Consider the following 17,342-nt stretch of genomic DNA (forward strand, 5'->3'; position numbering starts at 1 on the left):
CAGTCATTATACATGCATGCACTTATACAAGTTGTAAAAACCCAATAAATAAAATCTTGGTGACAAGACATATTCAAACACTTTTTATGCACAGCAAGTTGCATAGGGTTAAGTGCATCAGCCACCATACCAATGCAACTTTCTGCAAACTGACTGACACATCAGTCAATCAGTTAGTGTACGTGTCAGTCAGTCAGTCCTGTGTACTCCCTTTATACCACTGCACAGAATTTTATAAAACTTTGTAGATAGTTAAGAGACAGTATTTAATGTTAGATGTTCATATTTGATATTGTAAGGGCAACTCCTATCAAACCATAGAACACAATTCTATTAAACCTTGTATGTTAAGTTTACTATACCATTCTGTAAAATATGAGTAATATTTTCAAGTAATGTAGAAGTGTGGGGTACGTATTTAGCTGCTTTCTTTTTCTTTCATTCTCATAGAATGAAAGGGACATTCATATTACAGTTGCATGTGCATTTGTTAAATTAACAGTATTAGAGTCTGTTTTCTTCTTATTAAATGGAAGGCAATTATACTATTACCCCATCCCTGTAAGATCACCCTAAATAATTGCAGTAGTGAAGTAGATATAATGGCAAGTTATTCCTTTTAATTTCAAGGGTAAACATTTAGGGCATAGGAGAATGTAATAAAATTTAATTTCATTTGTTCATTGCATTTAGTTGGTGTTACATGTGAACTGAAGGTCAGCAATATAATGCCATATAGAAAGCTCTGATTTCCTCATTACATAATTCTGACATTTGTTGGCATTTGTCGAATATTATAGCTGGGAGGAAAATTAGTTATATTCAAAACTCTTGATTTCAAGGTTCATTTGTGAGTGGGGCATATATGAGTTGTTCATCATCTAACTGTATAAATGTTCAGAAATCCCAAGGCCTAAAGTTAAGAACTGTTTGCAGATGCCTACCAACCCATTCATAATTTTATGCACCCAACCCAAATTTTTTTTCCTTCAGCTTTTTATACTTAGAGAATTTTGTTTGTGTACAAAGAGATATATCAAAATTTGCTTTGTGTTTCTTTAAAAAGTGTGTTTATACAGCTGTGTTGAAGGCATGCTCTGATGGGGGAAGATCCATAGGATGAATGTCAAAACAATATAAAATTTGAATTTAAAAAAAAAAAGATGCACCTACCAATTAACCTACTACATGTATTAGAATTTCAATTCAGCAACTGCAAAGAAAGTTTTTTTAAGCTTGGCCGAATTTCACAAATTGGTTGGATTATTATATTCATTGTATGGTTTTAGCTCACTGAGATGAAGTATATATTTCCATATAGCTTGAGGAGCTAAATGCTTTGAAGAGAGATAACTCTATCAGAAATGTATAATAGATAAAATATGTAAAATTTTGACGGGTTATGTGTGGAAATTTTCTGTAATTTGATTTACTTATTTTTCTAGGCTCTTGAACAACTTAAAAGCAGGATCTGTGAAAAGAATAAACAAACTTCCTGGGGCTATTGCTGGATTGGTGAGTTTCAGTCTGAGTTGTCTTTCTTGTAACATTTTAACTGCTTGCTCTTTCTTTACATATTTAAACAACTCATTCTTTAACTTTGTCTTTGGTGAACAATAAAGATGAATGCAACACCTGTCATATTTTGCTTTGATTTCATGAAGTTTGAGCCACATCTATTCTCACTCTGACTTTACGGGTCTGGCACCTAGACTACCAGCTAGTATATTATGTATTATGTAGATTAATTGCTCTTAATTACCTCAGTTGTGATGCACATGGATATAATGCATGTCTCATGATGTATTATTTATTGATTACTTTTTGCATTAGGTCCCACACCAAGAGTCATGTATATTGTGACCACAGATTAGCTTAGCTGTCCACCAAGACAGTCTCTATGTATGATGGACGGCATTAAGAAATTGAATTAAATTACAACATTAGACAAAAAAATAATCAAATGCTCATGAACTTCATTTGACTGCCCTTTTGAAGGAGATATTTTTGGAGTATTATATAGAATTATCATCTACATACTTCTGATTTGAAATCGTTTGGATGATAATTAATTTACAGCCCACTCAAATCACTAATTGAACTTATCCATGATACAGAATTTAGGTTTATTATTGACGGCATGATAAGCCACCTCAAGTGAAGAGCTTTTAGTCTTATAATTGTAATGCTGAATGAAAAATCCTAATAATACAGATTGACCTTATGAGTGGAAGCCATGATAAATTTGTAGTATTATCAGCAGAGTTTTGTCTGCCGACAGCAAACTAATGTTTCCAAAGAAAGCAAATATTGACCAACAGCCGTCCTCTTGCTAGGATGAAAATTTGACTTAGTAACTGAATTCAGTTCAAGCAACAGAAATATGCTTTGATGGTGCGATTATTTAAACCTGTGTCCATTTCCTAGCTTTATCAGCACTGGTCTGTCATAAATGGCTGTGTAGATATATGTCCTAAGGGAGAAACACCGATTTCATGTCTTGCTTTATAGTGTCCGTAATACATCTCTCTGGATCAAGGGATGTTTGTAAGAACTGTTACCTGCAACTGAGAAACAACTGCCTTACTGGTATTTTGGGTTGTACAATAAAACAGACTATAGTCGGCATAAACACGACCATTTCTAAAGAAGAAAAAAATACTGGTTTGACAGCATTTAACATTTTAAGGTCACATAGAAATATGGGTCATCCAAAGAATTGCACACAATTGAAGTTGTTTAATTTGTCCTTCATTTGAGAAAAATGAGCCATAGCTAGCAAAAAGTGATCTACTTTTTCGTTGAATTTTTGAAGTTAACAATTAAAAAAGACACAAATAAGGACAGTTGAAAAATTAGCAATTGAAAAATTCAGATGCAAATAATGACAATCAGGACTAGGTTATAACAGCAATTAAATTAAACTTGCATAAACATTTTATTAACTGGTTTTGAGTGATTACTAATTTTTGCTGTTTAGTTCCTTTCAAGGATATTAGATATACGTAAGACCTTATTTTTAGGATCTTATGCACAAAAGACCTGAAGGTATTAAGTAATTCCTAGCCTTTAGAATCAGGAATTCCATTATCAAAAACTAATAAATCGTTTAGAGAAAAGTTTTGCTGCATGCATATAGTGTTTCCTTGGTCATTTCAAGCCATGGTTCAGAGTCTGATTATATAGCTCTCTCCAACCTATGCCTGCTTATATCACATCAAGTGTTCTTACTTGAATATTTATGCATTAGTATAAATGTGGTTTTACTGTACACTAAATCAGAAATGCAAGAAAATTTTGCAAGGTTCAAAATAACCTTGATCTTTGCAAAAAAATTTCATTGCAAACCAGTCTCTAATACTCTCTAGCTTACAGGTAATTGTAAAAGATTATCTAGACAATATATGTGCTCAGTTGCATTAAAATTAATAAGTTGCTTCAAATCAGTTCAACACAGATAAATTGCTAAATGATGAAGTTGTTGCAAAAAGAATGGTTTAAGGTATGTATTATTAGGTGGATAATGGCTATACCATATATATCTGGTATATTTTACAATGATCCAATTTTGCTATTTGCATGATAATTTCTATATTGCAAAAATAAAACATTCCGGTAGTATTTTGGCTTAATTAGTACTAATTGCTTAAAATGACTAATGCAAATAGAAAAGTTAATAGAATATCTTTCATTTTTACAAAATTCGCAACAATAATTTACATGCCAAAAAAAGAAGAAGAGATAACCTGATGCATGGTACATGTAGTATATAAGATGTGGATCTAAAGACTTCTGCATGTTTTTATTGAATTTGTACTGTGCCACAAGCGGATAGTATCTATATTAAGTCAAAGATTTGACATTTCTAGCATTTAAAAAGTAAACAAGATTTTTTATTATACTTTAAATTACAAATATGTTTGAATTAATTTTCATATTTGGCCTGAAAGCATTTTTTTCTTAAAGTGACACTTTATCACTGGGATCTATATAAATGAATTTCAATTATTTTGTTATTGGAGTGGATTTTCAAACACCCTGTGGGTGCCTTACTTAAAGGAAAGAATTTTAATGATTTAACACACAAAACCCATTTGATTTTTTTTTATATTAAAAGTTTCACTGATGCATTACATTTTTATTGCTTTTGCAAGCATGGTTTGAAGTTCTGTTCCCCTTCTTTATACCTGTTCTGCATAAAGGCTGCATTTTTCCTATTTTGAATGACCCTTGTGTAAATACCAGATAATATTGGGGGGTGCCTTTGATTTACTCATTTGATTATAAGTAAATATCCTTCCAGATCCTGACAGTGGTGGCAAGGTCCACAGCTAAGTCCTGTGTGGCTTTGAGGTCTTATCAAATTAGGTGATTTATTAGAGTATCTTTGTTTGCATAATTCTGCCTACATTAGGGACCAGAAAGGACCCAGTTCCACAAGCCAAGTCTTCACCGATACTGCTCGCTCAGCGAAAGGATGTTTACACAACGAGCTGATTGGTTGTTTTACTCTAAGAATGTTCAAATATTTAACTTTATGCAAGTGAGGTTAGCCGTATTCATTTCATATTTCTAAACGCACTAATTTTTGTCGTTGGTGTTTGAAAGTTCTTGAAAAGGATTTTTGCAAATTTACAAAGGATTTTTTTTGTGGGTACACATTGTATACAACTTGTAAGGCTTTTTTTTGTTTGCTGTCTTTTAAAAATGCATTAATTAAATGTTATCACTGGACTGTTTAAATACCGCATTCCAAAGATTTTGTTTGTGGTGCAGTGTTTACAGTATTTCTTTATGTGTCTTTCAGGATAACATTAATGTGTTTTTGAAGTCGTGTCGGGAGGCCTTCGGACTCGGCACCAATCAGCTGTTTGACACCGGCGACTTGGAAGATTTATCTCAGCGGGCCATCGCGGAGTAAGTACTAACAAACACACGACAACAGTAACTGGTACTTACTTAGTATTTTAAGGACTGTCAGCTATTTTCTCCAATGATTTTATGGCAAAAACTAATTCATTGCAATGATTTTCACACTTGAATTCTTGAAATGAAAATAAGAATCAGAAAAAAGGCAGATGGTTTAATTTGCATTGCTGGTAGTTTAAGTTTGATATACCGGTAAAGTCTAACTAAGGAAAAAGTATTTTTAAGTGCAATGATTTAGTACCGGTAGTTTGTTTTCTTAATTAGGATGATTTATTGTTTAGATCAACATTTTTGAAATACATGTATTTTCATTACATATGTACTAATATGAAATTAAATGACTTTATCTTAGACTAATGAAGTTAAATGACTCTATTTCTGGACATGCTCTTTGCGTTGATTATTATCATCACAGAATTTAAACATGGTTAACAAAATCATCCTGATACTTATATCAATGAAAACTTTTATTAACCCTTTTTGCAAAATTAAGCATTTGGTCAGGAGTTGATTTGATGAAAGTTAACAGTGATGTTACTGAGGATCTTTAGTTATTGAGTAACAATATAGACATTTATAAGTTTGGTATATCTGCATTACTGCTATTTCTCTTTTTAATGTGACCTTCAGTGCGTAGGTTTAGACTTTTCTTTATTGCAGTATTTTGTAATATTAAAATCTTAAATTATTCAAACATTAAAGAAAAATAGATTCATAAAGGCTGCATATTCATGATGTGTAACCATGAATTCAGGTCTTGTAAAGCAGAATGAATATTGAATTGGTACTTTGTTCAATGATCATTTTATCACTGCTTTATTGACTTATTACATAATATGATCCATTTGCAAAGTCTTTACTTCTGATCAGTTTCATATGTTATTGAAGAGCTAGCTAGTTCATAGTACTGGTACAAAATGGTCTGTTAGGCAACGTTTCTTTGCTTTGTTGCTAATTACACAAATCAAGGATGAAAACATGTACCATCATTTGTTGCTTTTATTAATTTCCACAATATTATATGTTTCTATAAGAAAAGATGAGTAATTAAATGTAAATGGATTTGCTAAAGAATATTTGCCTGCATATGTTTTTCTCAAGAAATTTGTGTACTAGCCCAGTTAGAACAATTTTTGCATTTAATGCTGTGACCATGCAGTACCATATGTCACTGGAATTACTATATTTCATACTACTATTTTCCTATTTCATATAGGCTACAAAGGGTATCACTACACATATTAACAGAATCTATAATTTTTTGTCAATAGTCATTTTAAGAATGGCCTTTAGGTATTACATGAAAAACCAATGAATGTTGGAACATATTGACAGAATCCATCAATAATCAATTTGAATTTGATATCCTATCGACAACAACAACAAAAAAGGATTTCCTATGAAGCATATATATGACGCAAACTGGGCAATGTTGGGGAACCCCTTTGAGAACCCAAATGTCTCACTGGTTCAGAGTTTCTTTAGAGAGAGTTCTTGTGTCTGTCCTAGGAAATCCTACTGATAAAAAGCAGTTGACAACCACAAAACTTAAAGGAAGGCTTTACCAACTCACACCTTAGGTAAATTGAATAATCAGAAATAGATAAAAAAAACAAGTTTAGGAATATCTAGAAGCAAAATAAAAACCCAATTTCTAGGAATGGAAACTAACAGATTAGTTGGTATATGATATTATGTGGTTTGGTCACTGTCAAGGGCTGGTCATTTGGCAAGCGTGTTTACATTGCCGTAAGGCTGAGGTCAACAAGAAGGCAGGTTTGAAAGCAGCCATGTGTCTAGATTAAACAAATCATTCTTTTTATAGGTAGTTTAATATCAATTCAGACATTTGCTTAATGTAAGACTAATGTATTGGATACAGAGTTGTGATTTTGTGGTTATAATGGAGTCAGTGGTCAACTTACTGTAGTTAGGCTATAAACACTCATCTGACAGGGAGATAAAAATTCTATCACCCTCATCTCTGTGTCAACTTCAGATTTATGGAACAAATTACTTTCACAAGAATTATTGAACCATGGAAGACATAGTTTGTCAAATTTAGACACTAGGATTCTTTTTTAAATGAAGCGATTACAATGGCAAAAAGAATAGTTTTCTATTAGATGTATTGTCCTGGAGGTTTTTGTCTAATGAAGCAACGGGCATGCCTTTGTATTCTCAACAGTCTCTTATTTCTGAGGTCTAAATGACTTCAGTCATGTGAAAATATGAGTAAACAATTATAACACCTCTTGCACATAAACAGGTTATTAAAGATATCGGCATGTTTGCCGCCATTCATCCGTCTGAAACCAGCGAAATAAATCGGGGAGTCAGATTCTCCTATCAACAAGTTAATCATCCCAGGAGACATATCATTTTGATCAGAGACAGTCCCATATAGGGAGAGATGTGTATTTTCTGTTTAGAAATTGTCACATAATTTTCTGCTTGGTGTAACTTATCTATTAGCATGCTGGCAAAGTCTCTCCAAAGGTTAAGTCAAAAGGACACAGGTAGTCGACTGCAAGTCCCATATCCAGCGTGTTGTATGTATCATTAGAAGCGGCAACATGTTTATCTTATCACAAAAGACAACTTTAATAGACAACTCATTTTCTTAAAAGCTCTTCAGTGAAATCTACAGATATGTATGCAAATAAAATGATCTCCAGACTTTTAGCATATTGACATTGTGGTTAGCTTCTCTCTCATAGTTCATAGGAACAATAGATTGCTAGCATTTTGTGCTCAGATGCAATCAGCACAGTAGCACTTAACAGCACAGTTGGTAAGGGAGCTGCAGTTTTAGCAATTACTTAGCAAGCAGCTTAACTGGCAAGATTTAGTTACCGGTACTTTTCCATGCCATGATTATTATATAAGTTAAGAGCAGAAATAAAGATGTACACTGGACAACTAAAGATTGCAAACACTTGGTACCATAGCAGCAAGCAGCAGAGTAGCTCTGCTGAACAGCACAAATGACAAAGGTTTTAGCTGCAGCAAAGCAATTACCCATGTCACCTGAACAGGCAAATGTTATTTTTTTCTTTACACCAGGAATAGAGACGTGGACATCATCTCTGTGCGTAGTTCACCAGGGGTTGTCCGTGTTTTATGTCAGTGACAAACGTCTCTTGCTGCATGTATACAGCCCGACAGGAAATATCATACATACCTTTGTCGTGTTAGCCCTACCATTCATTCTCTGTCTACCTTTTTTCATCTGGTCAACTTGCGATGAACAATAGCTTGTTAATTAAATATTTAGCTATCTATTTGAGGATAGTCAAAATGAGCAACATATTGCTTCTGTTGGAAAGGAACACAAGACACTATCCATAACGCTAATTTGTAGTGTACTATTTATCGTCATTTTCTATTTAAAAAAAATAATTGTTCTATTCCAGCAAGTTTTATGCTCAGAAGTCTTTAAATTTGTGGGAAATTATTTCATCAAAATGTATTCATCTGTGTATAATCTCTTAATATTAAATCTGCTTTGTAGACAAAATATTATGAGCAAGAATATATAAGTATTGCCTTGTCCTTCACTCCTTAATGTTTATGACTTGGGAATTCATTGAAAGACAATGGGGATAAATTACTGATAAACTGATTAAATTTACATCAGATTCATATAAAAAAGCAATTTTTAATTTATGTCAGGCTTGTTTGACTAATGCAATTTACACTACAGAAAAGAAGCCCCAATTGATTTTTTTGTTAGGTGTAAATTAAATGATTTCCCTGCATGGAGCCCCAGCCAGGTATATTGATGATATTATTATGAGTTACAGTGGTCTATCCAGTTTGTAGTGAAGAAATAAACCATTATGTGTTTTAAGGTCGACCACGTAATCTTTTACCTTTAAACATTTCTTATGCATTTCGGCATTTGAAATACTGTGTGGTTGACTCATTTGGTGCACACACTTCTGGATGAGCGCTTGTAAATATACATTGAAATATATTTCTAATCCATATTTTGGTGAGGACAGGGAATAATAATCCGTTTCTCAAGGTATTTAACATCAAGATTGCGTAATCTTTTGTGCCTACACTCTATCGCAGGACTGTAGACTTGAAAACTTGTCCAGTTGCTGGAAAATCAATATTTGAAGGTATGTAGTGAGGCCTGGCTTAATTTCAATACTAATATCCCTCTCTAAAGCCAAACAAAGACAGTAACGGGAGATGTCTAAATATGACACGCTGACATCTTTGTTGATTGCGAGTGAATTTGCATTACCAAATAAGGTTGTAGATTCTTTTACTGTTTGTTATACATATTATTACTGAACCCTAGAGACAGGGAAATTGTCATATCAGTTATTGAGTTTCCTTTTTAGATTTTTTTTTATCAAATAAATCATTGTTAATACGTACTGCAAGTTGTTGATTTGATTAACATTGAAGTATAAATTTCACTTTAACTCTTTATCGTTTTGATCAAATAAGGAACCGGCTATTACAGTACAAATGTATATTACATCAACAGTCTATCAGTAACGTGGCCATAAGACAGCGATTTTGTAAATCAATCCAGGGGGTACAGATGTATATTTGATGAAACATCAGAAATTTGTTTTGAAAAGGTTGACCTATGATAAGCTTTTGAATGTAGGCATAATATACGTAGGGGTAATAGTAGGCGTTGCCAGAGAGGATTCCTCCGTATTGAAATTCAATGGCATAATGGCTGTCTTTTATCAGAACAACAATGTCATTTTATAATAATTCATATTTTTTGAAAACCACAGACAGCACTTCTGCCAAGAACCAATTGTAAGAGAGCCGAGGTCTTTTAGAATTCTCTTTGTGCAGTGCTCTTTTTTTCTAGACCCTATCAAGTTCTAATGCATGTACTACATAGAATAGAGGTCTATTTTAAAGTCCTAGAAGACAAACCAATGTCACTGACACCACTGCACCGCTTCTTTTAAGTTTTTAATTAGAACTATGGGTACGAGTTAGGTCTTTGAAGCTGAAGGCATGGCAAGAGTATCAAAGCCCCAAGTTTGAGAAGACTGTAACAGTATTTCTCTTATAAATCATTAAAAAATACCTAAATATTTGCAAGTCACCTTCCCTTTGCTATGGGCAAGATCAAAGAAAATAAGGAAGAAAAAAAGTAATTTCTGTAAAAAGAAATTTTTTAAAAATTAAGTTGAAGAAGTGTTTATTTCAAGCTGATAACCTTTGTGAATTGACTTGTGACCTCGCTATCAACATACAAGATTACAGCCTCATACCGGCATGGCCACATTCCTGGCGATAACAGTTGTTATTGTATTCTACGACAGTATTTTGGAGATTTATCTGCAATGATAACTTTACCTGCCCAGGTATGTTTCCACTGTAATAAGTGACAGACCACTCTATCGCTGGCCTCGTAATTGGGCTACCTTTTTTTATGTTGATTTGCAGTTTGCTCTGTTAACATGCAATCATTTTTGCTGTCGATTGTGAAGTTTTTCTTGATTTCAGTGTATTTTTGACTCTTGGAGTGCTGTAAGGCTTTAAGTGCTGGCTGCAAGATAATATCAGGTATAACCTAGGCTTTATATGTAACTCCTTGGGTGAAATTTTTTCCTTGTGGTTTCTATTTGTGATGGATTCGTTATTATGATTTATTTAGGTATTTGCAAACATTGAAATCTGATTGAGCATTGTCATGATCTGCAGGTTCCGCAAATGAATCTTAATAACGATTTGTAAGGAAGTGAAAGGGATCGAATGTGGCGTGTGGATAAAGAAAGATTATAATTTAAGGGATATTTAATGTGTTGAAACTTTCGAGGCAGGTAGAGGATTAGTGAATTTTTTTATTTAAATTTCATAATAGCTTACATGGGGTTTGTTTATTCAAATCCAGTGTGTACACCTGTGTTTTGAATTTACAAATACCGAGAATAATTGCATTCAACCAGAAATATAAAGGCAATATCCCTATGTTTGGACTTGTCAGAAAGTACAACTGACAGTTTGCAGTAGTAGGTAGTCTTATTAACCCTGTGAGGTCAGGCGGGTCAGGACAAGGTCCATTGGGCATGTGCATTCCAGAACTGAATGCATTGAACATCAATGGTATTGTAAATGTGCCATTTGGTGTGAAATTCAATGTCAGGCTTTTGTCTATCATTATTTCCGTTGACAATAGGTTGACTTTGGAGAGAATTTAAACATTTTTCGAACTGTTGTGTATTGGCCATCTGCTCTTTCGTGACGACCTGTAGAAGTGTTTTAAGTGTTGGTTGGACATAAAATCTAACGTTTGATGTCATCAGACGGCATCATTACCTGCCAAGCGAGCATGTAACGCTTCTCTTAGGGTTGTCAATGTTAGTAATTCATGCATACCTTAACCAGACAGAGATAATTAGGAAATCTGTGGCTATTCAGAAGACAACGAATGATTTTGTTTTTTGCCTAGTGAATATTTAATCTGATTTGTTTTTTTTCTTATTTTCATTCTAGCTCGGATAACTTGAAACAGGAAGTTGATAGAAGATCTTTGAACGTAAGTTTATTTGTTTTGTTCGTTTTGAAAGACCGAAATTCGCAAACAAACGGAAGCTTTTTAGTTGACATGTTGCTCTCTCTCTCTGCCATATGCTGTTGAGTGTCCCTTAGATAAAACCTGATTATAGAATTTATATTGAGCGCACCCAGTGTGCCCGGCATGAGCAGTCATAGAATTACTCCCTACAACAAGCTGGACTAATTCATTATGGAAATCAATAACTAATAATGACATGGTGTAATCCCCCTCACTAAACATGGTTCACATAAAGATGTTCCCGGAGGCTAATGACATTCTGTGACATAGAGAGTTAAATATTCATTATGTAACCGTTTGATAAGTGTATTTGTCCCCGTCCTTTTACTTTGTTAGCTAAGCCTCAGTGATTCATAATTTAACTATAGCACAAGGTGTGCAGATTCCTGAAATTCAGTTGGACATTGTCATTCGGTCAACAAATAAATTTGGAAAAACAAATGTTTACCTGTGTACGATATTAAGAAGGTATTTAGGCATGCTGTCATTTGTTAAAAGTTATTAATGATGCAATGAAATATATTTATCATGTTGTACCTTTTGGGGGGCCTAATTCATTTTTCTCAGTGGGCCCTCTACAATTTTGTCTCGGTGTGTTATGTAAAACCATGTGTCTTCCGTCAGAGTCCAGTATAGAGACTGTTGTGATTTGTCTGGGAGGGATATGATGCACCAGTAAATAAGAACAATGACACGTAATGAACGGTATTTGGATATGTTCTCATTAATTATCTCTTCCAGTGTCATTCCAAACAAAAAATTAAGAGATTGAGCAACTTATCTTTTAGATGAAAGAATTTGAATTCAGAGCCCTTTAGTAGTACACCATGTTAAGACTATATATTTCTAAAATGAAGCATATTTATACAGTAAAACTCATTTAGTACGAACACTGATATAGTGAATTCTCGGATATTGCGAAGTTTTTTGAGTCCCCGGTAAATTTCTTAAGAAATCTTTGAAAAATTTTACGTTTATAACGAATTCAGATGTAACGAATTTACGGATATAGCGAACTGATTTCGAGTCCCATAGAGGTGAATAACAACGAAATTTGATTAATACTTTTATAACAAATTTGTTTACAGTTAAAACAGTTTGCACTACCATTTATCATAATAGTTTGAATTAATTTATTTTCGCATAAATTCTTCAATTTACAATCCTATTTTTTTTAGGTATCAAAAGAATGTATTTTCTTTCTAAGCCTCAATTAGCAAAACCTATAGTCTAGTTAAAAAAAACATGTATATAGTGAATTTGTTATAGTTTTTATTACGAATTCGTTACATGGATATAACGAATAACGGATATAACGAAGTAGATCCATTGGTCTTTTGGACTTCAATATAACCCAGTTTTACTGTAGCATATTTAAAGCATATACAGTGTATGTTCCTCTTCATTGCCAAAGCCTTTACCCCCAACCTTTAATATAAATATGGCAACCATGAGTATAATTTATCTGACAATAACTTATAATCTGCAATATTTTGTTCTGATATATAATCAAAATTTGTTTCATCTTAGCCACCTAAAGTTCAATTTGTTGTTATATCTTCCTTAAGGTGTTGTGTTTTCTTCATACTAAGTGCATCAAACATTTCAAATTGATGTGGGGGTTATTTTACAAAACTATAGTACCCCCGGTAATATTGTGTAGCTGCATGTCATAGAAATATAGGAAAAAGGGAGATGTATATTATTACTTATTAGGTTTGTTACTGACTGTTTAAAGAAATTTGTGGGGTCGGTAAAGTCCATAGAAGGCTCGCCTTCTATGGACTTTACCGACCCCACAAATTTCTTTAAACAGTCAGTAAAACACCTAATAAGTGTTTTGTTTTGTCGAGGACCTAAAGTTTGATATGTAAACAAACGTTTGTGTAGAAAATCAGTTCAAATAACGTTACGTCCGCCTTGTTGCCCTATAAATTTTGACGCTTGCCTTTTAAAGAAATTTGTAAGGCAGCCACGTGACGCGTTTCATCCAATGACGTCGCGACATTCTAGTCCGAGGCAAAACAAAAAAAAATATTTGTTTATTGGCAGACTGGAGTGGTCTATCCCTTGACCTTGTACATTAGAAAATGATCAATTCATCAATTATTGCTCTTTTTAGATTTGAGTTTTTGACATAAAATCCAAAGTTTATGTGAACAAATACCATATGTATCCGGGGTTTTTTTTCGCGTTTTGCAAAATTTGCGAAAATAGGTGAATGGAGTAAGATTATAAATTTGTGTCAGTTTTTTTGTGATTTGAAAAATTTCTTATAGAAAATAATACAGGATATCATATCTGCCTATTCAATAATTTGCAATTTAAAAGTGATCGAAAAAAAAATGAAAGTTAGATAATTGCGAAAATTACCATATATATATGGTAGTTCCAAAATTAAAACTTTCTGACATGGGACATGTTATATTCATTCAAAGTACAGTAACCAATATCTTACCCATTGTTATCAATTATGTACATTCATTTACCATACTTACCATTAATTTCATGTATGATTTAAATTTCAAGAAATCTTGGACTTTTACATTGATTATACTGTCTCAGATACTAGTACTTTCCAGTGCTAATATTATAGTCAATTGATGAATTAAAGTGTGGTTACAAATTAATTGTTCATTATTCTTGATTTAGTAACTTATGAATTGGAATTATGTAGTAAATGTAGAATTATGCTTATTATTATTAATTATTCAAAGTTGGCATTGAATAACTCAAATTTAGTTTGATAAAGTAAAAGCTGATGTTAACAGGTAAAATAGGCCATATAAAATAATAAATACCAGGAAAAAATTCCAACAATGCGCTTCACAAATAACTTTGATGGAGTATCTTTCAATAAAAGAGGGTGGGGAATGCAGTCCGTTAATTTATGATGCAACGATGTGCAAGGCTGCTATGTCACAGCCTGTTCAATTGAATCCAATTTGTGCATATGGTCCCCGAAACACTGCAATACAGGTAGTGTAGTTACACCTGTGTACACCTGAATATTTGTATAGGTGAGAATGACGTAGTGTCTGTAGAAGTATTGATTTTGTCGTTTCTGGCAGGGTGGAGCTTCCATCCACCTATCTCCTACGTAATGTTCTGCGAAATTAGGGAAAGTATTTTAGGATTGTGATCCGTTTAACTTTCTCCCCTTGTTTTTATCTACCACATTCAAGACTGGACCATTGGTGGGTAGGCAGGGCTAGTATACATACTTTTACTTACCGTCTCATACACAACATTACATTATTTTGTTTTGATTTTGTGTTGATACCTTTCTTAATCAAAGAGCATTGAACAAAAAGGCCAGATTGTTAAAGTTTCATTATTTTTAACAACTGCTCAACAAATGTAAAACTTTTGTGTTCATTAATGTGTCATAATACATGTTTAAAATTATCTAAAACTTTTTGTTTAATTATCAATGTTCTGCCACGTGAGTTACAGAAGGTATTAGAGAATGGAATGTAAGCATTGCGGTTTTCACCTCTTCAATTAGATTACCAGTTAAGGCGAATTTTATCAACTTTCGTAAGCGACACAGATTACATGTAAATGTCCTCCATTATTTCCTGATTGTGCTTCTGTCCAATATGCTACCAAAAGACAGAAGTGTTAACTGAGTGTTTTTATATGGTAATGAGCTTTGTTTTGTGGTCTGCTTCACATCACACTTGAGTTGATTAATTATACATTTGTTCTGCCTATATGTAAGATTATATATGCCGTTCTAGTGATTGAATGTTTTATTTGTTCTGGGCTTAGGGAATGTCATGCCTGGCCGGTAGATTGTGAAAAAAATTTAGAAGTCTTGTCATATCCCTCTGTTAGTTATTACATTAATCTCTCTACACTTCTTTTCTAAACCAGATTCTTAGAGAATTTAAAAATCGCTCGTATGGATCATATGTAGGACAAGACTTTATTGAAGGAGTTTAAACAGATTAAGTTGGCATTTTTCAATGTTTGGAATTTTTTAGGTTTTTTTGTCAGTTTATTCAGTCCCATTTTGACTTCTTTAGATTATATGTAGTCCCCAAATCTATGTAAAGACAAACCAAACAGAGTTTCAGAGAGGTTGACTCCGATTGGATATAAGGAGGTCCTAAACTTTGAACTTGAAAGGTGTGCATTCCAGTGAAATTGATTAGAAAGGTAGTGAATGCAGAAGCTTTTGTGGGATTGATTAGTCTGGTGGTCTGTATGTATATTTATGTTTTGTGTTCTCCAACTGCCAATTAGGAACATTGAACTTGTAAAAGTAACCAAGTCTACCGCAATTCATCAATGAATGTTTTAGAAATAGGCATTACAGAGGATTATGGGATTATTCTGTTTGTATGTTTTTGCTATTACAGGTGGCCATTACCATTTTCTGGCTGGGTAGAAGTGTTTCTCAGTCTTTCAGCGGCCCTCACCTAGATCAGTCGGCGTTCTCTGCCATTGTTCGCTACAGCGGTAAAGACCTCCTCCCCAAAGAGCGACCCAGGAATGATTCAGTTGACTCCTCAGACCAGACCTCTAGTGCCTACAGCTCACATGAGACCAACTCCCGCGTGAGCAATGACGACTCTCTAGAAAACAAACACATCAGGGACAGTTCTTGTGATTCTTTTGTCTCTAAGGAATCTGCCCCTAGTCTGGACTTGGAAGATGAAAGCATGCCAAGCTCTGTGAATAGTAAAATGAGGAGATACAACAGTGCAGGTTCTTTGAACACAAGTGGTGGCTACCATTTCTCTGCCACCTCACACGGTATCAATGTGGACGATCATGGTAACTCAAACTCTAACCACCACCGCCGTGGTTCATCTACTGACAGTATGGACAGCAGTAGTTACTTGGGCAACCACTCGCGTCAGTCCTCTGACAGTGCCAGTGTGGATATTCCAACACGGACACTGAAAACTCAGAGAAAGGTCAGTTCTTCCACTGTGGATCCACTTCAGTTTGTGAAGTCCAAGCCAGCTGACGTTCTCGCAAAGATAGCCCAGGAACAGATAGAGGCTGCCAAAGAAACCAGGCTGTCCAGAGTGGTCATTCCAGAGAAAGAAGATGTTGACTGGCAATCGGTAAGAAAAGATGGCTCAAATGACCACAGAGTGTAAATATTTTGACATACATGATAGCGTATGTTAATTATTAGATGTGAAAGCTTCCATTTTTCTGCCTAAGCTAGTCTTCCTCTTGTTTTTTTATTTTGCTTAAAATGATACCCATCTATGCAAGAAAATCAGGGTTTTGAAATGCTATATGAATATGAGATTTTAAAACTTGTAAGTAAGTTGCTCCATCAAGTATAATTAATGTTGATATATTTACTAAAGTCTTAAATATTTGTTTGTGAAAATTTCAGTAAATTTTATTTTGCAAGTGGTCTGGGTTTCAAAAGACATCAAATTATTGCAAACTGTGCTTTTGGAAATTTGTGCTTTGAAAATGATTTAATTGCTAGCTAGTTTTAAATCCATGCTAGCCTTGTTTTATGAGCTGTTTGTTGTTTGCTAGTCGGGAGCTCACAGCGATGAACAGGAAGTAGGTGTCACCCTCTATATAGTTATTATTATTCGTCACCTAAAATATTACTATTGCACCAGTAAACTATGATTCATAGTAACCTCATGTGAACTGTTACAATCCTCGTACATGTACTGGTATAGGTTAATAGTGAACAATATATACCAAAATAACTACTTAATATATTAATTTTGTTGTAGTTTTTTTAATAATTTATTTGCAATAATGTAATTATAATATACTGATGTCAGATATTAATTTACTTGCATTTAATCAATTACAATAAAAGTTAAAAATGCAAGAAATAAAATAACTTTTA

The 17,342-nt window shown here is 33.7% G+C and overlaps 1 protein-coding gene across 4 annotated transcripts in view; it reads left to right on the plus strand.

Annotated features, from left to right (window-relative positions):
- LOC105329851 (LIM and calponin homology domains-containing protein 1) overlaps nucleotides 1–17,342 on the plus strand; it is a 39,121-nt gene that overhangs the window by 5,538 nt on the left and 16,241 nt on the right. For 2 of the 4 annotated variants that reach the window (XM_066076931.1, XM_066076932.1), the window contains exons 3-7: nucleotides 1,446–1,515; nucleotides 4,808–4,917; nucleotides 11,416–11,458; nucleotides 15,865–16,578; nucleotides 17,015–17,041. In XM_066076931.1, the coding sequence (XP_065933003.1) occupies nucleotides 1,446–1,515; nucleotides 4,808–4,917; nucleotides 11,416–11,458; nucleotides 15,865–16,578; nucleotides 17,015–17,041 (964 nt within the window). The remainder of the gene's footprint in view (nucleotides 1–1,445; nucleotides 1,516–4,807; nucleotides 4,918–11,415; nucleotides 11,459–15,864; nucleotides 16,579–17,014; nucleotides 17,042–17,342) is intronic. The other 2 variants (XM_066076934.1, XM_066076933.1) reach the window with 1 other exon arrangement.

Source organism: Magallana gigas, chromosome 2 (assembly GCF_963853765.1).
Source record: "Magallana gigas chromosome 2, xbMagGiga1.1, whole genome shotgun sequence".
Classification (NCBI taxonomy): Eukaryota; Metazoa; Mollusca; class Bivalvia; order Ostreida; family Ostreidae; genus Magallana; species Magallana gigas.